This window comes from Mauremys mutica, chromosome 2 (genome assembly GCF_020497125.1).
Source record: "Mauremys mutica isolate MM-2020 ecotype Southern chromosome 2, ASM2049712v1, whole genome shotgun sequence".
Classification (NCBI taxonomy): Eukaryota; Metazoa; Chordata; order Testudines; family Geoemydidae; genus Mauremys; species Mauremys mutica.
Window position 1 is genome coordinate 292,612,028 of NC_059073.1, and position 27,432 is coordinate 292,639,459.

At 46.2% G+C, this 27,432-nt stretch overlaps 2 protein-coding genes across 2 annotated transcripts in view; one reads left to right on the forward strand and one right to left on the reverse strand.

The window, feature by feature from the left end:
• Positions 1 to 13,364, forward strand: part of LOC123365201 (elongator complex protein 6-like) — a 33,689-nt gene extending 20,325 nt beyond the window's left edge. Inside the window, exons 5-6 of the mRNA XM_045007891.1 lie at positions 10,885 to 11,012; positions 12,727 to 13,364. Of these exons, the coding sequence (XP_044863826.1) occupies positions 10,885 to 11,012; positions 12,727 to 12,952 (354 nt within the window). The 3' untranslated portion in view covers positions 12,953 to 13,364. The remainder of the gene's footprint in view (positions 1 to 10,884; positions 11,013 to 12,726) is intronic.
• Positions 13,365 to 24,853: 11,489 nt separating this feature from the next.
• ELP6 (elongator acetyltransferase complex subunit 6) overlaps positions 24,854 to 27,432 on the reverse strand; it is a 35,704-nt gene continuing 33,125 nt past the window's right edge. The window contains exons 7-8 of the mRNA XM_045007925.1: positions 26,338 to 26,484; positions 24,854 to 25,366 (exon numbers count right to left, since the gene is read on the reverse strand). Coding sequence (XP_044863860.1) covers positions 25,238 to 25,366; positions 26,338 to 26,484 — 276 coding nt within the window. The 3' untranslated portion in view covers positions 24,854 to 25,237. The remainder of the gene's footprint in view (positions 25,367 to 26,337; positions 26,485 to 27,432) is intronic.

Below are 27,432 nucleotides of genomic sequence, written 5' to 3' on the forward strand. Positions count from 1 at the left end.
GAGGGAAGGGATCTCTCCACCCCCTGCACTTCCTTCCTCTGCTCCTTTTCTACTCTTGCAGTTAACTGGATAAATAGCTCCTCAGATCTCCCCAGCCCAGGCTGCTCCGGTAATTAGTCACCCCTTCTCTCAGTCAGGCCCTCTCCAGGGGAACTAATTGGACTTCCTGTGACCAGAGTGCTTGTTCAGCTGCTGGTTCTCCGCACTCTGTCACAAGGGGGGGAAAGATGCTTGTAAAGCTGAGGTGTTCTGTGCCATGGCCAGTGGGTTGGGTTTGGTGCTTTATAAAGCAATTGCATTTTGCTTATTTCACTTATTTATTTATTTAGTATTCCCAGTGCACACAGGGGCCTTAGTCACAGACCAGGACCCAGAGTGCTGGGCACTGAACCAACAGAACAAAAAGAGGGTCCCTGTCCCAAGAGGCCTAAAATCTAAGAACAAGGCAAGAGACAAAAGTTAGTGCCCAGTTATTCCCTTGTAATAGGAGATGAACAGGCGGAGAGCTCAGCCCCAACGTGAGTGGAATGAGTTTTCCTTGTAAGATGTTGAGATTTCATGTAAAGTTTTATTTTCTCCTCCCATTCACACATTTCTTAGGAGGATTGTAGTAAGTAATAGCACCTGCAAACTAGATCTCCACACTTCAGCCCAAATCAGCTTCTGGTGGACTCTGCTGGTTCTGTGCAGCTGTAACAGGGAGCAGTTCTCACCACTACTGAGGCAGCTGGAGCGGGGAGATTTGCAGCCAAGCTGGCAACTCTGTTTACCTTGGGGAAAACGCATCATGTTAGAAACTGTGTTAATTAACATGATGTTAAACGTCACTTAGCAGCTAGGTGAGACAGTGCCCTAGGGATAACCATGTCCAGCCGTGAGCATCCTGCTTACATTAAGGGGAATATAATGTTGGTTAATATGATTTCTGACTTGATGCAATTTCCCGGTGCAGACAAGGCCTATGTGTTTGTTGTTAATAGGTGTTGCTGTCATCTCTCTCTCTCCTGGGAGACTCTGAAAAAGTGAGAGAACAATGAGGAGTAGTTGGAGCATGTGTGTGATGCAGATTGAAATGTTTTGTTCCTCACTGCTCTGAACAATGTTATTGTCCATAAAGGGATGTGCTGAAAGGAACAATCCAGTTCTTCCCTGGGGAATTCCAAGAGACAGTTAAATCTCCTGACTTTGGGCTCAGTGCTCTGAGTTAATCTTATATTATAACTTCAGGATTCTCTGTGTGGATGGTAGTCCTTGAATTCCTTGGAGGCTCTTTGACATTGAAGTTTGTGCCATGGGTTATTTAAAGCCCCCTAGATTTGCAATAAGATCTTGGATCTGATGCAGAGGTTACATCAACTTCTGTCTAAATTAACACAGTGTCAATCTTAATACAGGTGTTTCGTGGATGGATAATTTTGCTATTAGACTTGGGCCTTGTTTACAGTGGGGATTTTCCCCAATTACAACTGTCAGTGTAGCTGCACTACCGCAGACTCCTACTGGAGGCAGGCTAAGCCGCAATCTGCATGGATGCAGCTTCCTCTGATTTCACTCACCAGTACAAATCATAGCATGTACAGGGTTTGGTTTTGTTTTTTGCCTGTCTATATTAGGGTTTTGCACCTCTGGCTGAAATCCCCAGTGTAGGCAAGGCCCTTTTGTTGGAGAGGGGCTATTATAAAAAGCAGTTACCCTGTAGTTCAGCACGGGATTATTAATTGTACTTAAGAATCAAGCCCTTCCTTAGATCCTGTAGCCTGTATGTGAGTAGAGTCCCATTTAAGTCCAGATGAGTAAGGGCTGCAGATTGGACTCTAGCGCTATCTATTAACATTTGATGATCTCAGTGTGATTTTATATGTATAAATTATGTTAATTTTAACACAAAGTGGAGCCTTTGGCCCACTGACACTAATATCTCCTAGCTAAAATGTCCCAGGCACAGAGGATCTGATAATCCTATTCTATTTAGTGGGATTTGGAAGTCCAAGGCATAATAATATAATTGCATTGTATACTTATGAGGCTTCATTCCAAAGGATCTCAAAACACTTTAGAAACGTGGTGATTGTTACTTCTTTCTGTTTCTGCTAGAGGCTGCATTGTGCTAGGTTCTGCAAAAAAAAAAAAAAAAAAAAAAAGGTCCAGAAGAACTTAAAATCTAAAGGGATGGCTTTACTCACTACGGAAATCAGAGCTTTAGCACAGAGCAAGAAATTCTCTGCTGGTGTAAAGTTGGCACAGTGGCAAGTTACACTAGTGGAAAACTTGGCCCACAATCTTTTTTGTTACAGCCTTAGTGCAGTGATACTGTACTCTGAAGTGATTCTCCAAAGAGAGCCTGGTGTGTTTCTCTGTTTCTTGTCTCATTGACTCCAGAACAAAGTTTGCTCAATTTACAAGATAAAAGATGTTTAGTTTTCTTTTTTCTAAGTACCAGCACTGCCAAGTCAAAGCTGGGTTCCTAGCGCCTGCTCTGCTGGTGAAGACCTTCCATCAGAACTCTTAACAGTTCCACTGCCATTGCACAAGTAACAGTAGAGACCTGCTCCCTCTCCTTGACTGGTATCAGCTTTTTACCAGAGAAAAAAAGTCGTGGAAACTTGTTCTGGTCATTTAAAGTGTGCAGACAAGATTCTGAATACATCCAGGGGAGCAGCGTCTTTGAAATCAGTATGGTTGTGTAAGCTCTTTGGGGGCAGGGATTGCGGTTTTGTATATGACGTAGTACCTCACACAATGAGACCATGGATTTTCAGACCACAAGGGACCATTAAATATCATATGCCATTCAATTTTACTCAGATACCTCTATGTTGAGCCCAAAGATTTTAATTCTACTGAAGCATTTCAGACCTCAGAGACAGGCAGAGAACAGGAGAGATCAAGGTGCCACTAAGTGCCTGAGGTCCCTGCAATGGGAGGGAATTGATTAGGTGTGATCTGCCCAGTTATCCCAGCTGGCAATCCTTGGCCCATGATGCAGAGGAAGGTGAACCCCCCCCCCAAAGGTCTCTGTGAATCTGACCTGGGGGTAAATAGACAGATTTGGATTCGGGAAGGCATTGGTTTGACCCTGAACATGTGAGAATGACAGGCCAGCCAGGCATCTAGGCAGAGGATTCTCTGTACCTAATCAGAACACCGGTCCACCCTGTCCGGTCTCCTGTCTCCAGCTGTGGCCAATCTCTCATGCTTCTGAGGAAGGTGAAGAGAAACAAACCCAGTATACATCTGGCTAATTGTGCTTCAGGAAAAAAACTTCTTTCCTCATCCTTGCAGGATGAAGCCATGGTCTTTAAGCAGAGCTGCAAACATTATAAGCATGTTAAGGGCAATGAAGGCAATTCTGTTCTCCTCTGGCCCATGAAGGAAGACAGTGAACAGGAGGATTCATAGATTCCAAGGCCAGAAGGAATCCTCATGACCATCCAGCTTGAGCCCCCCCTCCTCCTTAGAATTTCTCCAAGAAGCTGGATTAAAGCATATCTTTTAGAAAGAATTCTAATCTTGCCTTAAAGGCTCCAAGCGATGGGGACTCCACCACCTCCCTTGGTAAGCTGTTCCAGTGTCTAATCACCCTCCCTGCTGGGGAACTGCATCTTATTTAAAGATTGAATTTGTCCAACTTGAACATTCAGACATTGGACCTTGCTATGCCTGTTTAGCAGGGTTGGAAAGCCCCCCACCGTCAGCTCTCTTGTCCACGTGTTAGTGCTTGTACGCAGTGATCATGTCACCTCTCAGCCTTCTCTTCAGTAAGATGAATAAACTGGACGCCTTAAGCCTCACACTGTAGGGCTTGTTTTCCAGTCCCTGGAAAATGTATGTGGCCCTCCTTCTTGAAGTGTGGTCACCACAACTGGACACGGTATCCTAGTAGCAGTCTTACTAATGCAGTGTACAGAGGCAAGATCACTTCTTCCTCTACTTGATATTTCCCTTCGTACACATCCAGGGATTGCATTAGCCCCTTTTGCCACAGCCTTGCACTGAGAGCTCATGTTAAGGTGATTATCTGTGATAATCCCCAAGTCCTTCTCGGAGTCACTGCTTCCCAAGGGAGAGGCTGGTCTACACTACAAAGTTAGGTTGACATGTCGCCTTGCATTGACTCAAATTTGTCTCCCGTCAGTATAAGTGCCCTGTGACAGTGACACGGTAAAACCACCTCCCTGAATGACATAGAGCCATGGTCGATGCAGTGGGAGTGTAGACACTTTGTGACCTATGTCGACCCAGCAGTCCTCTCACAGCTGTTCCACAGTGTCAGACAGTGACTGTTCTGGTCACAATTGTGAATTCCACGGCCCAGAGGTCACAGACACCAAGAGCCCTCTCTCCCCCCATTTAAAAACTCTGTGAATTTTTTAAATGTCTTTTTCTGATTGCCCAACTTGGGGAGCACAGCTAGCAGCTCTTTCTTGTTTGTGTGCAACTGCCCAGCCAACAATGCTGGTTACATGCTGTAGACGTGCTCCTGTCTGGGGAAGACAGGAGGCCTGGGATCTCTTAGGCGTGTGGGGAAAAGAGGCTGTGCAGATGTGAGTATGGACCAGTTGTAGAAACATGGACATCTCTGAGCAGATTGCAGGGGGAAGGCAGGTGAAGGGGTATGACAGGGATCAGCAGCGGTGCCATTTGAAAGCAAAGGAACTGCAGCAGGCGTACCAAGAGGTCAGGGAAGCCAATAGTCGATCTGGTGCTGAGCCAGACCTCCTGGTTTTATGATGAGTTGCATACCATGCTTGGTGCAGACCCCACCAACACACTGCAGAGCGCCATGGATTCCTCTGTGGTGCCTGAGATGCAGACCCCTGCTGTGAACAGCGAGGAGGAGGAAGAGGATGGAGGACAGGTGACCAGGAGATCAGGATCAGTTTGAAGCTCCACTACGGTCTAGCTAGTCCCTGTGAGCGTGTCCGATGCAAGGGAAGCAACTTAGGGTAAGTGTGTGAATGCATTGTCCATTCCAGTGTTTAAATGTACAGTTGGCTCCTGACCCCAACTTAGCAGAACACAGGGTTCAACTTCTCTTTGGTTTGTTCCTAGTTAAAGAAGTAGCAGTACAACAAATAGAAGAAGAATTTTCTGCTTTTCGTTCCCTTGCAGTGTTAGGCAGAGGGAAGGACACGCGGAACAGTTTGTTTATGTGCCCAGGGATGTCCCTTGAATCCTCCTGAGAGATCGCAATGAAACTTTTATGGAGGTACACTGCTCCTCTCCTGAAGGTGTCTACAGATGGCAGCCATGTTTCTTCCTCTGTGGTAGGACATTTTCCCATGCCACTCCATGATGACTTCAGCAAGCGCTGTTGCAGTAAACGGGCTAGCGACCTATGGGCCTGTGGGGCTTTGGGATACCACCACAGCCGGGTTCTCTGTGCCTTTGTTACCTTCAGGAAGGAAAAATTGACTAAAATCCCCACCACAGTGCTGTGCTGAGGTGCTCCAAAACTGTAATGTCAATAAGCATGTCTCGTTGAAAACATTCGGGGAACAAGGCAGCAATGGAGTTCAGAAACTTCACTTTCGCTTTCTGCTGTGACTATAAATAGGATTCTTCTGCCTGCTTTATCTATAGCTGCTGCTGTTGTGGCCTTAAAGGGGGTGCCACCTCCAAACCCAAGGCCTGACCATGACAAGGAGGAGAAAGAAGAGGACTTGGGAGGAGTGGGTGGGTGAGATTCTGTGGCCTGCGTTGTGCAGGAGGTCAGACTAGATGATCATAATGGTCCCTTCTGACCTTAAAGTCTATGAGTCTATGAGATGTTCAGCAAGATCCTGCAAGCCAGTGCTGCATAAGACCATGAGCACATGGCATGGAGGATGAATGTTATAGAAACTGTGGAGAAAGAAAGAAAGTATACGGGAGAAAGTCCCATCAGGAAAAGGAGAAGGAGATGCACCTGGATATGATAGGGCTTCTTCAGCAGCAAACACAGATGCTGCAGACTGTTGATGACCAGCAGGGGCTCACTTCTCTTTGCAGTCAATGGAGAACTCCACTGTGGCATCTCCTTACCACCCCCACTCCAAATTTCTTCATGACATCAGGGGCTGCATCCCTTCCACACCACACCGGGGGACCATAAGGACAGCTTCACGAACGCTGACCTGAGAGAGCCATGGGTGCTATATGTGTCGCCAAAATGGTCTGAAATGGATATGAGTGTTCTTTCCTCTTGTTAAATTCTGTCCTGTTAATTTGTTTCAAAAGTTTTTAATGTATTTGCTTTTAATTAAACAGATTTTTTTTGCACTGGTGGTGTTAGTCAATAAAATTCTATTTTTGGAAAAATAACTCATCTTTATTACTTCACAACATAAACCCTAGGATGCCTAGTGGAAGTGAAAGCTCACATTGGTTGTTGTCCGGTATGATAGAACTCATAGGATCAGTGACAAACCCATCGTAATATGGAAATCTGCCGCTTGGGAATCAATGTCCCTGTTTGTATCTTTCTGAGCGGTCCTTTGCTCTTAAAAATGAGAGCATCATGTACCTCACTTGATCAGCCAGCTTTGATGTTAGTGAAGCTCCTTGGTGATCCACCAGCACTTGCATAACCAGAGAAAAACAGGCCTTTCTGTTGGTGTACTCTGTGAGCAAGATGTGCTGGTGCCAAAATAGGCATATGCATGTCACCTATCTCCCCACTGCAGTTTGGAAACACCATTGCTGCAGATCCATCCACTATGTCCTGCACTTTGCCAGGAGTCACAGTCCTGCATAGCAGGAGACGATTAATGGCCTACACACTTCCATGACAATGGCCCCCATGGTGGATTTTCCAACTTCCAAATGATTTCCCACTGACTGGTAGCAATCTGGCTTTGCTACCTTCCACAGTGTGATTGCCGCTTGTTTGATAAGACCTACCTTCCATGAAACCAAGCTGACTGGCATTAATTGTATGTTTAGCCTCCATCCTCCAATTCTTTGTTGATAGCATCCCAAATTAACTGTTCCATTATTTTACCCACGGTCGACATTGGACTAACCCGCATATAATCACTCAGGGATTTTTAACGCAGCTCAGCAGTTTATCAAGTGGGTGGCAACTAACTATGTTTCACACAGGCTTTTTGGTTGTTTCCATCTGTCATGTAATAGAATGTTTGTTTGGGGTTTTTTTTGGCCTGGAAACTGGTTTTTCCCTGATGTGACTTCTTAGTTGCATAATAAGCTTCAGTACGATTTCCATTCCCACCCTGTTTTCTTGGCAGGATTCTAGTGGGTAAATATCATCTGCAAGCTTGATTTCCAAATCAGCCTCTGGTGGAATCTGCCAGCCCGGTGGTGGTGGTGTGAGAAGGAGCGATTCCCAGCTCTGTGTGTGTGTGTGTGTGTGTGTGTGTGTTTTGTTTTTTTTTTTGCTATTGAGAGTTGCTGTGATCTGTCTCTCCTGGGAGAAAGTGAGAGGTCACTGAGGCTTAGATGAAGCATGTGTGAGACGGCCGCTGTCAGAAGACAGGATACTGGTCTAGATGGAACATTGGCCGGACCCAGTATGGCTGTTCTTATGATACAAACTGAAACATTTTGTTGGTCAACCCTGCACAGTGTGCCTGTGCTGAAAATGAAAGGGCCAGGTTGAAAAGAACAATCCTGTTCGTTAAACAAAGAGCCCCTTCCCTTGGACTGATTGCAAAATCACAGCCAAGATTCTAGCCATGGGTTTGAATGATTTCTTTCCAGAAATTTGCCCAGAAAGATTAGCTTGTCTTAATGAACGGTAGAGTTAGGGCTGATTTAATGCAAGGAAAAAGATTAATCTGAATCTGCTACTTATCGGACACCCCAGTAGCCTTCACTAGATGAAGGTATTTGTCAAAATTTCCAACCCTGTCAACTGGCAGAGATGGAAAATGTTGCACCAAAGCCACATTTTCTATACTGCCTTGTATAGTCCCTGTCTGGTGTCAGCATTGATGAATGACATTCTCTGCCCAGCTGGGAAAGGAAGCTGCGTAGATCTGCCTCTCATATCATGAGCAGTGCATATGTGGCAGCTGATAAGCTCTGAAGGAGTGCATCCACAAAGAAGAGAATGCGAGGTTAGCCTTCCTGGAAATGACCTCCTCCTTGTCTGGTGAAACCTTCTCTCTTCTCTCCCACTGCTGCCGTCTGTGATAGGGTCTTTTGGGAAAATGCCAAGCTTCCAAAACAGCTGGAACTAGTCACTTGTAGTGAACATCTCTTACAGACCAGACACTCACACTAGCTTTTCCAAATAAGAAAGTGAAAAAAGCTGAAATCTACCATGTTGGAGCCTAAATTTTGATTATCTAATAAGGGAGCGGGTAGATGTAGCATGGTGCTAGAAATCAGGAGACACGGCTCTATCCTTGCCTCAGCCACTGACCTTGCTGTGTAACCTTGGGCAAATCACTGCATCAAATCACTGTTTGTTTCCCTGTCTGTTAAATGAGGATAGCTTCCTAGGAGTGCTGTGAGGTTCAGATGATGTACAATGCTTATTAAGCAGTTAACTAAGGCTGTAGGAACATAGCTATTTTTACCTTTCTCCCTACTGTGCACACTAGAAACTTCACAAATTTATTGTCTGCCTCTGGATCCCATCTCTCCTGGGACTCCTGCCTCAGAGGATTTCGGCAATTCTCTCAGGTGGATATACAGACACACTTAGCAACTCATCTAAGAAAAGAAGCAATCTTCCTCATTACATTACAGCTACCATTGTTATTGTCAATATATGCCAGGCCTACTGATGTATCTCTCTCCTAGCATTCAAGAATGAACCAATCCTAGCCTGGCTTGCCAGTTGTGAGTATTGAGCAATGCCATATTGAAACAAGGCTTGCTGCACCCTTTGGGAAACTTTCTATCTTATCCTCGCTCCTCTAGCTGCCTATTGTACTGATTAGCAACCCAATTTCTAGTGAGCCAAAACACTGAAAAGCTGTCTGCACTAATTTTTCTCTCTCTCCCTCGTGGAGCAACCTTCATTTCAAAAGCATAGTCAGATCAGTGTGTAAAAATCTTACGGCTAGAAAAGGTGCTCCTGAAACGAGATGATAGAAGAACACGTGTTACTGAAATAGCTTTGGTTGATTATGGCTGTAACAGGTGCCGGATTTTCCCCCAGAACAGAGTGAACCAGAGATGAATACGCCAGGCAGCTACAATGGACTCAACAAAAGAGAGCCAAATTGAAAAAGGGAAGGGGGATGTTCTAGTAGTTGAACGATGGACTGCGACTCAGGAGACTGGGACCTTTTGTCCTGCCCCTGGTGTTGACTTTGACTTCATGGGCAATTCAGCTGAGGCCTGACTTTGAAAAGTGTGGGGCTTTTTGTAACACCAGTTGATGTCCGTGGGAGCTGCAGGTGCTCTGGACACCTGAAAATCAGAGTCTGGACCAAATTCACTTCTGATATAGAAGTCCTGTGAAATCAATAGAGTTACACCTGAGGTCAGTTCTGTCTCTGCTGCCTCTTTTTCCTCATGGTAAAATGGAGATAATGGTGGTTGTGATGCCAGATAATCAGTGTTTGTCAAGCACTTTGAGATTCTTGGAAGGTGCTAGAGAAGAAATATTAGAATTGAAGTAACATAAAGTGTTGTGCCTGGGAACCCATGTAAATGGAGACTTAATTGTAATAATAATTCCTCTCTAGCAGCTGCCAAGAATCCCAAGGGCTTGGGTGGCAAAGCACAGGACTGGGTAGGAACCCTGCCAGGGCAGGGAACAGCAGAGTAATCTCTGATGTATTTTTACTTTCTATAAACCGCCCAGCTACTGGGTTGGCCTGTTCACAGTGCTCTGCGTAACTGCAGGCACACCTGGCTTGTGGGTGGCAGCTACATTGGATGAATTAATGTTGCCAAGTGACCGTTGTTTCCACAGTGATGGCTAAAAAATGTTGTAAGAAGGTGGCAATCGTAAGTCCTCCACTGTCCTTGAAGGCCAGATGAGTGAACTGTTCACAGCAGAGCACGTGGGGGAATGATGAGCTCAGACGTGGGGAAGCACAGTATCAGCTCTTGGATACCATGCTGCTGGGTGCCGTAGGAAACCCTGAGATAGCCCAAAAGATCTACATTCCATCACCTTGTTACTGCGTACGATGAGTGCCTCCCTTCAAGGGTTACTGGCTCGTCTCTGGAGCCCTGGCTGAGTGCAGGGTTTGCGTGGTGCACATCTGGCTGAGGGGACAGTTACTGAGCGCTGGGTGTAGAGGAGAATTTTGTGACTTTCTCAGTCATTCCTCCTTTCTCCCCATCCCAGACTCTGTCTTGGGAAGTTTAGAGACTGCTTGACACAAGATCTAGTCAGGCTGGGTTCATAGAGAGCTAGTGCTAAAATGCCCTGATCCTCCTGCTGCCAAAAGGAGAGGTGCAAAGAGCAAGTGTTCTTGCGTGTGAAGCAGTAGAGAGTTCGGAAGGAGAGCCTGTCTCAGCACAGGATGGGGAGCCAGGCATGCCTAGATTCTAACCTGGGCTTTTACACACGCACTCTGGCTTTGGGCAAGTCATTTCACTTCTCTGGCTTCCCCAGCTGTAAGATAACAATGATGGCACCTGGGTCCCTGGGGTGATGCGAGGACCCATTTAATTAGTGTGTTTTTAAGGTTCTGTGAACTTGAAAAGCCACAGAAGGGTTCAGTGTCTGGATGTTGCTATTCCTGACTGTTCTTTGGGACCATCTGCTGAAAAGGGGATGCTAAGTGTGTCCAGCAATGTGTGAAACAGAACTGGCAGACTTAGTGGCTGTGCAACATCCAGCTGGGTATTGGCTTTATTAGCATGTTTAGATGAGACTTTATCAAAATAGGCCACAGATCCACTTGGGACGCCACTGGTATCATTCTTCTGCAGCTGTTTGCTTGTGTAAGACAATATTTCCCCCTCCTCCAGGGAGTCAGTCTGACTGCAGCAAAGGAGCGGGGACAGCTTGTGTTCTTGGGAGGCCTGAAATCCTGCTTTGATGTCCTGTTTGGTGAGGAGCAGCATGTGGGGCAGACCAATCCCCTTCGGTTTGTAAGGTAATGCTCTGGGGCTTTGGAAGAGGCACAGCCAGTAACTCTTGGGATTAGAAATGTTGCCACCTGTTGTGATGCTGAGCTCTCAGTCTGGTTCCTGGTATCTGCATCACAGACATCAGCATGACACCTACCACTAACTGGCCTCACTTTGCAGCAATGAGGTGAAGGATTGGGACTGAACGCCCTCTCGAACCCTCCTGAGCCGGGCAGGGCTGAGGCAACAGTCGCTGGGCAGTGCGTGTGTTGTTTGCACTGCAGCTGTCCAGGCCGTACCTGTTGTGTGGCTAAATAAAATGAGTTGCTCTCATGGGCTGTCAGTCCAGCCATTCTCACTGGCATTAACTTCACACTCGCAAATGGAAATGAATCAAAACCCTGAAATACCCACACTGCTAAGATTATCCCTTTCCCTCTCTCTTCTGGCTGCTGAGAGAGGGACTGTGCAACATCCTCTGCTCTGTTCCTGCCTTCCTTGCACTCTGTAGTCTGCCAGTGAGCTGTAAAAGTGCTGAGTGAATTACTGAAACTAAGGAGCTAATTAGAGGGGAATCTTTCTCCCATCTGAAGCTCAGCTGTATAAGCCACCAGGGCAGCTAAGGACAGAGCTTTGCAGGAGGGATCTGCTATTACTGCTTTCTGACGTATAACTCCAAAGGCCGGTTTCTGTAGACACTTGACTACACACTGCATTTGTCCCATTATATTAGTTTAGAAGCAGACTAAATGAAGGCAGTGGGACCCCTGACTAGTGTGGGTACAGTTACAGCTAGGGCTCTGCATAAGAACATAAGAATGGCCACACCGGGTCAGACCAAAGGTCCATCTAGCCCAGTATCTGTCTACCGACAGTGGCCAATGCCAGGTGCCCCAGAGGGAGTGAACCTAACAGGTAATGATCAAGTGATCTCTCCCCTGCCATCCATCTCCATCCTCTGATGAACAGAGGCTAGGGACACCATTCCTTATCCATCCTGGCTCTACCAAATTCACTGTCTATTTTGGCCAATTTCAGGGTCAGAGGATTTTAAAAATAATAAATTTCATGATTTCTGACATTTAAATCTGTAATTTCACGGTGTTTAACTGCAGGGGTCCTGACCCAATTCTGAAGGCGGCAGTGCAGAAGTAAGGGTGGCATGGTAGGGTATTGCTGTGCTGCTAGATGGGGGGCTGCCTTGAGAGCTGGGCACCTGGCCAGCAGCTGCTGCACGCCAGCCACCCAGCTCTGAAGGCAGCACAGAGGAACGGGTGGCAATACTGTGACCTCCTACAATAACCGTGTGAAACCCCCCAGTCCTTTTTTGGGTCAGGGCCTCCAGTTTTGAGAAATGCCGGTCTCCCCTGTGAAATCTGTATAGTATAGGGTAAAAGTACACAAAAAGACCAGATTTCACAGGGGGAGACCAGATTTCACAGTGCATGAGGCATTTTTCACGGTCTTGAATTTGGTAGGGCTCTAGTTATAGCTGTGTAAAGGTGCATATAGCTGTGCAAAGCACATTTATGCTAGTATAATTGCATCCGCATTAGCTAGGCTGCACTGCTCTAACTATGGGCATGTCTACAGAGGAGCTGGAGGCAGAACTTCCAGCTCAGATAGACAGATCCACACTAGCTTCCAGCCCTACATTGCTGCGATTCTGTGCTATAGCTATTGCAGTACAACAACCATGCTGAGACCAGGCCAAGTGAGAATTTCTGTTCTTCTTTCCAGCGAAGATGGCTCCAACCTGAAAACCATGTATGAGTTTGTCCGGACATCCCTGATGGCCTCTGGTAGTGATTCCTGGAAATGCCCCGTGTTGCTGGTGGATGATCTCAGCGTCCTGCTCAGCCTGGGTGTGAGGCCGGTTGATGTTTTGGATTTCATCCATTACTGCAGAGTTGCAGTGTGCTCCCAGTTAAAGGTACTGTTGTGTAGTGTTCCCAGAGTTCAGTAACTACAGCCTGGGTCGCTAGGTGGTGCTCTTCCCTCTGAGTCAGTGCTGCTGAGCAGGGGTGAGCAGGCACCGTGCTCTGTAGGGATGGGCAGAGTTCCTGACTGCTTGTGGCCATTGCAGGTCCTGTGGCGCTCCCTGTGTGGGTGGGGCTTTCCCCTTTAGGATCCTGACCAGATTCTAACTCAGGTAGTTACATGCTATCTCCCAAATTCCCTCTGCTGTTTCAATTCAGTCTAGACAAAGATATTTCAGAGTGCCCATCTCCATAGTGTTTAAGTGCCAGGATGCAGCTATGTGATACAGTGTTCATATCCTGTCCTAAAGTGCTGTGTAGTGTTGCTGTGTGCTGTTAAACATTTGCCATGTCCCACCCCAGAGGTATTTGCATTTCAGTAGTCAGGAAAGTGATAAGTAGCCCTTCTTCCTCCTAGGGATATTGAGGCGTAACGAGTTAACAGCTGTAAAGTGCTTTGAGTTACTTGAACGGAAGGAGAAGTTTCTATTCTCTTTATTTGGTAATCTGTCTCTTATTACAGGAGCGAGGTGTCCTGTGCTGAAGCTCCTTGGTGTTTTTTGACACAGCAGGACGCTAAAGTAAATGAAGCCCTGCCTTGCCACTGACCAGAGTGGAAACTAGTGGGAGGAGGGGGAAAACTCCTATACACATGATTTTTAAATGGATAGTAGTCTTCTGATGGAAAAAATGGATTCACTAGGTGAAAGGGCCAGTTGAAAGCAGAATGTGAAAGAGGACAACTTGAGGATGGAGGTTGGGGGAAAGAAAATCCCACCCCCACTGCTTTTTAAACAAGTCAACTTTGTAATCACCAAACAGCACCATTGCACCCTGTGCCCACTAAGGAGAAGGGCTGGTTCTGTTACAACTCGCTCAGCTTCCCTGGATTAAACTGTTTGTTTCACCCTAATTGGGGGAAAATATATATCCAGCTTTCAATCAGCAATTTCATAGTTTAAGAATGAAGTTATAAAACCAAAGGCAGTTGGAGCATAGTTCAAATTTCTCTCCTTTTATATACATACCCAGTGTGTCATCAAAGGAAAATGCAGAGTTTTAACAGTGTGTTCCCAGAGACCAGAATATTCAGGGTCTTTAATCACTGCTCCAGAGCCATTCGTTCGCTAGTCCTGAAAGCATCTGTGCTGATCCCTTCAGATATCATTTCAACAACTGGTCTCTCACATGCTGTTAGCTAGAGAGGAATTTTTTGTATCTACACTACTTTTAAACTGGGTATCAAAGGCATAAAAGATTGATTCCCAGAGCTAGTGTTTCTTGAGAAAATAGCTCCTCAGTTCACTGCAAAATTCAAGTGGTGGAGGGAGAAAGCAAGATATGAATCAGAACAAGGTGATTTCAATGGTCTGATATGTAGTGACTTTTCAGAACAGTGTCTTAATTTTTAGTTCAGGTTACTAGTGGTCTATTGGACTTCAGATCCCTCAGTATAGCAGGGCTTTTTAGTTATTAGTGAACCTAGCAAGTGCCAGATCATGGACAAGTGTCACTGTCAATTCCAGGATAACTCCCATTGATTGGGATGGGAATGGAACAACCACTTGCACAGTTCTGAAATTGATTATATTCACACACACACAAAAAACAGTATGTATGACTTGAGGTAACATTTCAGAAGTTCTGTCAGACAGAGGAGCTCTGTCCTTCTCTTTCTGCATCTCTCCCCTGGCATATCCAGCTGCTCTCCCTGGCAGTCGGGTGGGGAGTTGCTTCTGCCTGAGAGAGCCTGGCTGGGAGGCAGAGCTGGTTCTAAGCTGGAAACCGCTAGGGGATGATGCAGGGAAATCTCTCTTCTCCTCCCCCTTCACATGGCTATGCTTACAAAACCCCTGGTGTAGACGCAGCTATGCTGATACAAGAGTGCTTGTGTTGGTGTAGCTAACGTCGTCTGGGAAGGTGGTGTCCCTGCAGTGCCAGGAAACCACCTTTTGTTGGCGTACGCTGCATCTAGGCGGAGGGGCTGTACTGACACGGCTGTGCACAGCTGGAGTGTGTACATAGCCTTGGTGTGCTCCCTTTCTCCTGCTCAGGACAGAGCCCATAGTGTAGTTCATGCTCACTAGAAACCTGAGTAGCCTGTCTCTCTGCAATCGAACCTTCCTTTCCCAGTCGAGCTGTGTTTGGAACGTTGTCACTGGGGCTATCAGCTACTACGAAATGTATATAAACGTGCAGGGCACTCTCTAGCTAAGTGAGCCACGGTCCCTGCCTAGCTGGGCTTACAGTCTAAGCAGAGAATGAACAGACAGCCATGAAGTGAATGACTACAGTAAAAAGCCAGTTTGTGTTAGGGAGGAATAGCACATGTTGTGTTGGTGCAGTGTTGCACCTAGGTGAGGTGATCACATGCCATTTGCTTTAAAAATGAAAGTCTGCCCACACACTGTTGCAGAGCATGGTCTGTAAAAGATGATGTCCTGCATGGGGTGGTGGTGGGATATGGAGTCTGTCACCTGCAGGCAGCTGGTGAAATCTGAACAGGTTTGTAGTAACCAAAAGTGGTTACCATCTAAAGGTTCCCTGCCCTGTGGCAGAGAAATACCTGGGTCTTGGCTCTGTTCCCAGTGGGCAAATATCAACATAATAAAATCCACCACCAGAGTTACCTACCTTTCCCCTGATTTTCTAACATGCACCTTCTTCATGCTTTCTCCCGTGCTGCCCCTCACGCCTGGGAGGAACTCTTCATGAACATCTGCAAAACTACTGCATTATCCTCCTTCCAAATCCTCCTCAAAGCTCTCCTTTGCTGTGATGCCTACAAAAAACTGACAGTTGTTGGGCTGCTGGTGCGCTTGTCATGGTGATCAATACTGTCATTGTTTCCTTATACTTCTCCCATCTATTTGTATCTATCTGCTGTCTCATACTTTGATTATAGGCTCTTTGGAGTAAGGGTCGTCTTTTTGTTCTGTTTGTACAGCGCCTAGCGCATTCAGATCCTGGTCTACCACTAGGACTTCCAGGGTCTATGGTGATACAAATATTTGCAGTCTCTGCAAAGGCCAGAAAGTGAATGGGTCCCGAGCCTGGACGTATCTCACTCAGGTCAGCAAAGAGCTGTGTGGGTAGGGCCTTTTGGGGGATGCTTGTGCTGCTTCACTGGCGTTATGAACAAGATTGACAACCTCGGAGATTGAAATCTAACACTGTTCGTCGTCTGACGACATTGTCAGAAAACATGACCAGGGTCTTCAGTGTTACACTTAAAAATACAGAGAGATTAATGGGGAAAATCAGAGAAACTCACAAATGTGCTTGGCATGATCGCAGTTGCTGAATTAGTAGCCTTGGAAGCATGGAGCTGATTGAAGGGACCCAACCCTCTGATAGCTTCCAGAAAGATTTTGTTTTCCTGCCTACAACTAACAATGAGTTTGCACAACCCTGAGGAAGAGAGAGGCAGGTCATCTAATGACCATGTGCCAGTAAATGCCACAGCTCCTCTTCCTCATCTAACACAGTGAGAGCTTTCAGAGTGTGGCTGGGGGCCATAGGATCTATCATGCTGCACCTACCTCTTCCATATTTATCACCCAGCAATAGGATTGGAAAGGAACGTGAAACTGTGGTGTAGATTTGGATGTGTGGGGAGTTAGTGCGAAGGTGAGGCGGATAGTGGGGCGTAGGGGACTCCTTGTTGCCTTGGTTACATTCCTGCTGTGGCTATCGTATCACCTTTGGCAAACCTGTGTACGGAATCTTAGATTTTTCTCTCCTGCGCCTGGTCCCCGATCCTGTTACCTTCCGTTGCTCCATCAAGGTGTCATTTTGTAAATATTTTATAAATGGATTTAAAACACTAGGCAAAAAACGTTGACCATAAAATGAGGGAACCAAACTTCAGGGTGCTAGAATGTTCAGTAATGTCTCGGGAGACAGTTCATGTTTCACTTACGTTTGTCCTCCCTTTTTAGGGTGGTGGTTCCTTCTCTTCCCTCTCCCCACCCCCAATAGAAAATCAAACTCAGGCTGGTCTTGCTGTAAGGTAGAAAACAGTCCCCGTTTCTAGACAAATTACCTGTGCCCACACCAGAGTAACCTGGGGCCAGATCCTCCGAGGTATTTAGGTCTCTAACTCCCATTGGAATCAGTGAGAGAGAGCCGCCTGAATGCCTTGGCTTCTTTCTTCTTGCTCATTTCTCCAAGGCAATATGCAGCACTGACCCAATTTGAGGCAATATTAGTAGGACTCGGATGCACCTCCAGAGAAGGAGCAAGATAAAACTAAACTCTAAAAGCTCTCGTTGTACGGGCTTGTGCTTTTGGAGCAAGGCCATCTGAGTTCTGTCCCTGCTGCCTCTCTGAGTTCCAAGAGGCTGTAATATTCAGGTTGTGACAATGGTGAAGTCTTGGGGCTCGTCTGTACAGGGGTTTAGTCACAACTTTTTGATGCGCGTCAGGTAACACGCAGTATGGAAGCTGTGCTACTAGCATGCACGTGGAATGCTGTGCCCTCTGGCAATGTGCATCATAGACACTCAGCGGTAGTAGGCTGCGGTTTGAGGGTGTGGCATTCTTGGAAAGTGTCCCATGGTCCTTTGCTGCTGAGCCGTTTGCATTCTGGAATTTTTCTCATTGTACATTGTTGGATGCATAGCAGACACTAAGTGAGTTCATTTTTTTTTAAAATCACATGGTTCATCTGTCTCTGCCCCATACTTCCTTTCTGGGTGGGCAAGCACCATTTGCAAGTTGCTATCAGCCAGCACGGCCCCAATGAAGTTCTGTGCCACTGTGTTGGCAGCCTCAAATATGCAGAGGCCACTTGGGCTGTATTTTAGCACTCAAAGCCGGATGAGTTCAGCTTTGGACTTTGCCTGCCATACCACTGAGCAGACAATGTGGCAGCAGCAGCAGGAGGGTCTTCAGCAGCGGTGGAACCAGGATGAGGAAGACACTGAGCAAGTGATAGTACGGGACTGATTCTTGGAACAGCTTCACAGCATGCAGTGCCGCTCTAAGCTTGGGAAACCAGCTCAGATTGGTGGGAAAGGATCATTCTGTTGGACTGGTGGGAAAGGATCATTCTGCAGACATGGAGAGGCGAGCAATGGTGTAAGAATTTCAGGATGGCGAATGCAAACTTTTTGGAGACACGTGCTGAACTAACTCGAGCTGCAGTGTGCCAACATGTGGCAACCTATACCCGTGGAGAAGAGGTAGGGTGATCAGATGTCCCGATTTTATAGGGACAGTCCTGATTTTGGAGTCTTTTTCTTATATAGGATCCTATTACCCTCCACCCCGTCCCGATTTTTCACACTTGCTGTCTGGTCACCCTAAGAAGAGGGTCACCATTGCCATCTGGAAGCTGGCTGCCCCTGAATGCTGCTGGTCTGTAGTGACCTGTTTTGGTGTGGGGAGATCAGCCATTGGGACCATTGTCCTGCAGGTGTGTGATGCCGTGGAAAAGGTACTGTTGCACCAGGTTCTAAAGCTAGGTGGTGCTCCGGAGGTTAGTGGTGACTTTGCATGCAGGGGGTTCCCAAACGTAATTGGGCTTATTGTTTGCGCCCCCAGCAAAGCTCAGAATTCGTGAGCACAAGGGGTGTTTCTTCAGGGTGCTCCAAGGGCTCATTGACACCCCCCGCCCCCCCCAGCAGGTTTACAGACATAAAAGCCTAATCTCAAGCTGTTTTCAGTCTCACAGGACGGCCTCCAGGCTTTCAGTCCTTGCAAGTAGTGCTGCAGCCATGGGTGCGGCCACTAAGGGGAGGCTAAATACAATCTAGGAGGAACAGAAGCATTCTCACTAACAGCAATGATAAATAATGTCACGTATATTACTTAGGGGAATATTATTTTCCTAATTTTTATTTACACACACACACTCTCTCTCTCTCTTCAGTGTTCCTCCCACTGCTGTCAGAGAAATCAGAAAGGGGACCGGGTCAGCACCAAGAGAAATACGAGGGTTTTCAATTTGCCATTATTGTCAGCTACGGGCAGGTAAGGTAGAGTCTGGGCAAGGGGGGCCCATTGTGATGCTACAGTCTCCGTGGTGGTTTCTGCAGAATTTAAACTACCATAAAAACCGAGAAAATGTTTCCAGAGCCTCATGGTTGTAAAGACAGACTTCCCACTATGACTTGCTATGGAGCTGTCTGCCCAAGGATAGCTCCAAGAAATGCCCCATCCAGCTCCAGGGGATGTCAGCCCTGACCCCTACTGCTACTCCATGGAGGGAAGCTAGTTTCATGCAGGGAAGGCAGCAAGATGGAAGGAAGGGACTCTCTCAGACCCCTGATCTTGTGTGTGTGTAAATGTATGCAGGAGTAGGGCCTCAGCTGGAACTCATCTAATGGAGGCAGGGTCTGACTATTCCTCTCACACTGCGGAGATCGTTCTGAGAGATGAGGTTCCAGTTGTGGCAGACAAGCTGAACTAATAAGAGATTATTAGAACATTTCAGTAGGCCAGACTCACACATGGTGCCTGCAAGTAACCAGCTCATAGCTCAGGTCTGCTGTAGCACAATGCAACTATGTCAGTGTGACTGGGTCATCATGACCTCTCAGGACTCCGTGCAGGAGGTCAGTGCAAAGTGCAGCTGCCCAATGATCTGTCAGGAAATAGGAAACATTGCCAGTTTCTTGCAATTTAGCTAACTGTCTTTGGACCTGTTTTTAAAAGTACACCTTTTCTGTACAAATTTGGTGCCACTGGAGTGAGGGGAGGGTTGGAGTTCAGCTAATAGCAGATAACTTAGGTCATGCAAGTCCCATAAGAACATCTCGCAGAGGCAGCAGCAGAAGCCCTATAAGCCACACGTGGAAAACAAAGGAATTCCTGTGCCCTACCTGCACAAGACAGTGAACAGAGACAATGAAAGGCCGGTGTTAGTCACAGGGAAGAGAAGGCAAGCCAAGGAATGGTGGAGGAGAGAGAAGCAAAGAAGGACAAATCGGAGGAAAAAGATGGAATCGAAAAGGTACCATGTACCTCTCCAATGCTCTAGTTTTGAGGAACATTTTTTCCCATCTCCTCATCTGAGCTAAAAAATTCCACATTATACACAGCACTAACCTCTGTATCCTGTAGTTTCCTGTCGCTTAAATTATTTTATGCCTTCGCTCAGGGAGTTCCCCTAATCTGGGGATGTGGCATCTTTTATAACATTGCTACATGTTTGCCACTGCTAGCAAGTGCTTTAAATAGTGTCTTGTTTAAAATACTTCAAATGTCATTATCCAATTGAAATTCCAGGGGGAATGCCATTACCCTTACCCAAGTTAACCTGTGGCCAAGACGGGGGTTAATTAATACTCCTATTGTTGCAAAAAGATACATGGGATCTTTAACCACCACATGTGATCAGGGACTTGAAAGACGACACTTCCATCAGCACACACAGGACCCCAGTGCTGTGACTAGGCAGGCTGTTTGTCCAGTTTTTAAATGATTTCCCCCTCTCCAGCCCTGAGGCAAAACTGGATGTGCTTTTGTCCAGTATCGTGGACAGGGGACACCATTGTGAAGAGCATGACGCCCCATCCCCACCAGGGTGACCCTGCACACCCCATGCATGTGAGGTCACACTGATGGAGTTGGGGTCACACAAGAGGGGGCAGGCCCATGCTGCTCCCAGAAGTGCTGGAGTATCCAATGCTCTGGGGATGTGTGAGTGGCCACCCTAGCTGCAGCGCTGGTTTAGGGCTGATTCGGAAGAGTGCCACCTACTGACTCAACACTATCTGCATTTCCCTAGAGCAGGGGTAGGCAACCTATGGCATGCGTGCCGAAAGTGGCACACAAGCCACTCACACTGCCCGGGTCCTGGCGACCGGTCTGGGGGGCTCTGCATTTTAATTTAAGTGAAGCTTCTTAAACATTTAAAAAACCTTATTTACTTTACAGACAACAATAGTTTAGTTCTATATTATAGACTTATAGAAAGAGACCTTCTAAAAACGTTAAAATGTATGACTGGCACGCGAAACCTTAACTTAGAGTGAATAAATGAAGACTCGGCTCACCACTGCTGAAAGGTTGCCGACCTCTGCCTTAGAGGTTTCCCATCCAAATACTGACCTAGCCCAGCCTTTCAAAATCAAGGCTTGAGGAGGCCTGGCTGCAAGCACTATGGCTTCCAGTAAATGGGAACATTTCCAGCGAAAAAGAAATTCTGAGACATGGCTCCTTTAGGGACCTGGGAACGCGTTCATTTGTTCCAGAACGAATAAAAGGTACCTAATTCGCACCTTCATTAACGTGAACTAAGTTGAGAGATTCTGGGGGTTCATGGTCCGACCCATTGAGATCTAGAACAGTCCCTGACCATTTGGAATTGATTGGGTACAGTGTTCAAAAGGTTATCATGTTACATCCAAACAGAAAACCTAGAAATACCATCAAGCTGAGTGCAGGGCCTCGCAAACTCTGCCAATTAAGGAGGCTGGAGATACAGGTCAAACTGAACAGCAAAATATTATCATTTAGTATTCAATGGAGAATATTCCCATTATCTTGATGGGCCCACCAAAACAAGAATTCCTACACCTCTGGCCAGGTACAAGACATGCTTTGGGTTTATTACATGCCTGCTGGATGGCTTTTAAACTCATATCCTAGCCCTATAATTTACTTATATTGGGTGTGATATAATTTTGACCATGGACTGCATTGATGCATGGCACATATTGAGATGGTATTCTGTGGCATGCTATACCAGCACATCTCTGGTCACCACATCCATTTTTGTAGGTTTCAAGATGTTATTTAAAAATAAAATTCCAACTCTAGCCCATCTGGCTGCAAAGAAAATCTTCAACTGTGACCCATTGCAGTGATCTACCTAAGACAGCAGAGAGAGACTGAGGTTGTCCACATGGCCCCACAATGCAGACTGCAGGGGCATGCACTGCAGTACACACTACAGCGTTGCACTGTAACTGCCCATGTAGGTTCTGCTAGAATGAACTAAAAGGTGTCTAATTCGCACCTTCATTAACATGAACTAAGTTGAGAGATTTAACCAGAAGTGTGACCTTCGCCCCTCCCTCCTTTCATCTCAGTGCAATAGTAACTTTGAAGCCCAGTGAAGAAGATTTAAACTACCACAAAGTTAACTCTATCACTTCTGGTCATTTAGCAGAAACATCCAGGTCATCTGAAGAAATCTGGCCAGAGCCTGATGAGAGTGCCAACTCTTCTCCCTCTCACCCTGAAGCTTCTTATTTAAGCTCCTTCCTATCGCCGCAAAGATGGAAGTCTCCAGAAAAAGCTCAGCTGAGTAACAATAGTTGTCACTTCATACATGTAATTTTTTTAAAATTAAGCTCTGATTATGAGAGGGGTTTTCTCAGACACATGTAAGCAGAGTCAGGATGAGCTCTACCCTGACATCTGGTGGTGAATTATGGGGAGTGTGGAAAGAATTTCAAGGAGTGGCAAAGATTTGCATTGCAATAGCCCACGGCAGCCTGGGATGGTTATTTTGGCAGCTGGGATCCCCAATTTCTTTGTTATTGGGGCAGGAAGGAAAAAAAGTGCTGTCACCCTAATTATGTGAACGAGGAACTATGAGACTGCTTTATGGCAGAAATGACTCAACCTACATTAAATAGTACTTGCTAGACAAGGGTTCCAAACCCCAGTGAATTGAGAGAGGTTGGGGACTGGTGTGTGTACCTGATGGTATGGGTCCCCTTTGAGGTCCTGGAACACCCATTGTACATCCTCCTTTCTCCACTGTTGAAGAGCAGAGCTAACTTAGATAATTTTTTACCTCAAGGTTCCCAAAACACAGACAAGGTTTTCATCTCAAGGCCAAAAGAATCCTTTAGGAGTCCATCTAGACGCTGCTGACCTGAATTCACGTTGGGCCACTGGTGCACCAGCACTGGGGCTCCCCTACAACAAGCTGAAACCACTAAAAGAGCTACGCTTATTGAGCTGAGATCACTGAGTGCTGTGTTAACTAGTGGGGGAGCCTGAAGATCTATTGCTAAGCGGCTGGCAGAGCAGAGCAGTCTACAGCATGTTGGAGCAGTGTGGAGCGGTTTGCGGGGATGGCTGACGCGGTTCACGGGTCGGCTGGAGGAGCGACACAGCTGGTGGAGTGGAGCCAGTTGTGGTGAAGGCTGCTCAGAACACGGAGAGGTGGAGCAGTCGGCCCTGGCCCATGTAAGGTGTCCCTTAACACCCAGTGTGCGCCACCCCATTTCCACTCAGGCTTCGGGGGGTAAAACTCTGCAGATAAACTTTTGAACTCTGGGGTGGCACTGACCAGAGACAGAGACTTTTGGGTTGTTGGACTTTGGGGTGATTGGACTTAAGACCCTAAGGGGGAAAGGACAGTGCCAAATGTACTTGGAGGTGGGTTTTTTGCTTATGGTTTGTGTATAGTCCTGGTTGTGGTGTGTCTCCAACGTGATGCCGCATTGTTTCCCTCCTTTATTAAAAGGATTTTGCTACACTCGGACTCTGTGCTTGCGAGAGGGGAAGTATTGCCTCCTAGAGGCGCCCGGGGGGGTGGTATGTAATTGTCCCAGGTCACTGGGTGGGGGCTCGAGCCGGTTTTGCATTGTGTTATTGAAACGGAACCCCTGGATACTGAACCCGGCCCTTGTTGCTGCCAACTCAGAGGGGCAGAAGGGTTACACACACACACACACATTAGAAGCTGCTAGTATATCACAATTGTCAGTAACGGATTGTATTCCATGCGCCAACTGGGACTGAGCATGCATTGTGCTAGGCTCTGTGCATAATACACAGCAAGAGAGATGCCCTCTAGAGGTTGCACTCTAAATAGACAAGACAAACAAAGGGTGGGATCTGTATTTCTAGAATAAAGAAGAAAAAAAGCATAATAAAGCCTTTTCAGGCCTTCTCCAGACACAGTCAGAAGAGACACACCGGGCTATTTTTGACCTGTGCAGATCACCTGTAGCTGCTGCCTCATTTGGTATGTTTCAATGACTAAACCAAGTCTTAACCCAGTTTAAAATAAGTTCTAGAATTTTGAAACTTTGATTGCCAGCCCTTTCCAGTGCCAGCACTGACTCCTTCACTCCTACCTTGTATCTTGTCTAATTGGAATAAATTAAGAAACGGATAGATAATAAGACGGAAAATATCATATTGCCACTATATAAATCCATGGTGTGATCATATCTTGAATACTGCATGCAGATGTGGTCGCCCCATCTCAAAAAAGATATAGGAATCTGAAAAGGTTAAAAAAGTGCAACAAAAATGATTCGGGGTATAGAACGGCTTCTGTATGAGGACAGATTAATAAGATTGGGACTTTTCAATTTGGAAAAGAGATGACTAAGGGGAGATGTGATGAGGTCTACAAAATCATGACTGGTATGGAGAAAGTAAATCAGGAAGTGTTATTTACTCCTCCTCATAACACAAGAACTAAGGGTCACTAAATGAAATTAATAGGCAGCAGGCTTAAAACAAACAAAAGGAACTATTTCGTCACACAATGCACAATTAATCTATGGAACTCTTTGCCAGAGGATGTTGTGAAGGCTAAGACTATAACCGGGTTCAAGAAAGAACTAGATAAATTCACGGAGGATAGGTCCATTAATGGCTATTAGCCAGGATAGTGTCCCTAGCCTCTGTTTGCCAGAAGCTGGTAATGAGCGACAGGGGGTGGATCACTTGATGGTTACCTGTTCTGTTCATTCCTTCTGGGGCACCTGGCATTGGCCACTGTCAGAAGACAGGCTACTAGGCTAGATGGACCTTTGGTCTGACCCAGTATGGCCGTTCTTATGTTCTTAAGCATTTCAGGGCAGGTACTGTCTCTCACTATTTGTACAGTGCCTAGCAAAACGGAACTGCAGTCTTGATGGACTAGGCCTACTTTCTTTCAAATAAATGAACAATAATAAGCTGTATCAGACTATCGAGATGGCAGCTGCCTGCTTGTTAATTATATTTAAAATTCATTACATTTTGCTCTTCTTTGCAATTCGAACCCTTTGTATATTACAGTGGAATGCTGCTGGACAGTAAAGGGAGGGGAACTGAGTTAGGCCCAAACCTGCAATAAGCTCAACTCATGCAGATCCCTCCACCTGCACAGAGTTCACTGCAGGACTTGTTTTTAAACGCCACTTAGTGCCAATGCAAGTTCTGCTCACATCACATTTACTGGATTGGTCGTGGAAAGTGCTAAAAAAATACCGAGGCTATATTGCTGGCATCTCCTGTTTTTCCCCAGGTATCAAGCACCGCCCTCCCCTTGGCCTCAGGTCTTGTGCTGAATTGTGCCTTGGAATTCACAACACAGCTGCTGACATCCCTCTGGCAAAAAATGTGACATTCTTGTCTTGAATTTTATACTGGTAGATTTGGAGGAGATTCCGCTCTGCTTTCAGCTCAGATGACCCCTTCTGAATGATCTTTAACTGCAAAGGGAAGGGAAAGAGTGAGAAGCTGCCTCCTTGTGGCTGCAATCACAGCATCCTCCTCCCAAGAGAAAGGTCTGAGCAGGTGATGTGGAGTTTGTGTTAAAATACCTTTAACATCCGCAGCTGACCTGGCTGGAGGATTCGACACTGCCATTTTGGAAAGCCCTGTGCAGCCATCGTAACAAGCACTAAACCTCTTTCTCAGTGGCAGCCTTGGCAGAGAGGCCAGGCAGCAAATGGGCCCTCAAGACTGAAGTGCTCTCTCTCCCCCCTGGAGGGGATCCAGCCAGGTCATGGATGAGACCGACTGAATGGGAGTTTGGAGAAGCTTCTCCGTATTTATAGCACACCCATCACCTTAGTGTCAGGGCACAAGCTTGCATTAGCGCAGCCTGTGCTGCAGCTGTTCTGTGTAAAGAACGTCAGTCTCCAGGGCTGTCTGTCCAGCGCCTTTCATCAGCACTAGATTCACAAAAACATGGATTTCACTTGATACTTCTCCCATTTGCAGAGTCCACAGGCCAGATCCTAACCCTGCTCTGGCTGCTTCACATCACTCTGTAGTGCTTTGTACCACTACACTGATTCCCCCAACATAGGGAGAATCCCCAGGTGGCACAGAGCCGGTGCAGTGTCTCTCTGTCATCCTCACTGGAAGCCCTCAGGAGGTGCGGCTGAGGAAAGGGAATGTAATTACAATGGCACAGTGCTCTAGCATTCTTGGCTGCTGGGGGCAGCAGGATATAAGTTAGCCCTAAGACTGATCTGAATTATGCTGGGGCCAGACTGGTGCCTGAATCAGGAGCTACAAAGGGGCTTAAAATCCCACTTGCACCCAACCCCCTGAACTGCACAGATCATACCCTGGCTGCACCTGAGGCTCTAGCCATGTGTTATTGGTGAATGTAATAAGTTATCATGTCTCATGACAGCATCGGAAGCAGGGAAAATGCTTTCACAAGATTTACCTGTCCGTGAACATCTTTACAGAAGCCGGTAGCCAGCCCCTCTGCCCAAAGGATTAGGTTGCTCTGGTGACAGAGGGAATTCACGACCAGTTCATTCTCCTCATCTTCTGAATCATCATTGCTGTGCACTAGCACCACTATATTCCCCTGGAACAGAAAGTGTCACACCGGAATTAATGACTCATTGACAATCAATTTTGGATTATGAGAGGAGATCAGAGACGCAGGCTCACACAAACACATTGCTACTAAGCTACTTAGCCATTTAGCTTCATGGTATCTGCATCAATCTGGGTTCTGAATCAGAGCCGAGTGGGAGAATAACCAAGCTTATAAAAAACTCTCCAGCCTAAAAATACATCCAACCTTTGTTACAAAACTGCCAACACTAGATAAACTGATCTGTCTGGCCAAGCACCCGACATCCAATCTGTGAGCTATACCTTAAAGAACCATCTAATAGAGAATTAGCTGAAGGGGCATTGCCTGGGTGATTATGTCCAATGTTTACATTTTGTGAAAGAAAAGAAAAGTTTTATAAAATCCAAAACTAGTTCCATTAAAAATATATCATGAGAGTCTTTGCCTCAGCCCACTGACTATTTAAAGTCAAGTCAAATTCCAGCCCAAATTTAAAGTTTTCCAAAAGAAAAAAAAACTACCTTGTACAGAAATAAAAATATTTCCTTTATTTATTTTTAAATTACTTTGGAAACAATATTCCAAACAAGCAGACATTTACTGGAACCATTTTCATCCCAAACATTGCAGCATTAGCAGCCAGCAAGAGAATAAAAAGGTGATACTGACTAGTCTATTTTTGTGATCCAAGCTATAGGAAATTGAGGGAGAAGGGGAAAACACTGCATAAACAGTAAAAGATGAATTTGATATTTTAAGGTTCTTTCAGCAGTAATACTGTCAGGAGTTACTTGTACACAGATAAGGAGAACTTCTGAAATGTTACCTCAAGTCATACATACTGTTTTTTGTGTGTGTGTGTGAATATAATCAATTTCAGAACTGTGCAAGTGGTTGTTCCATTCCCATCCCAATCAATGGGAGTTATCCTGGAATTGACAGTGACACTTGTCC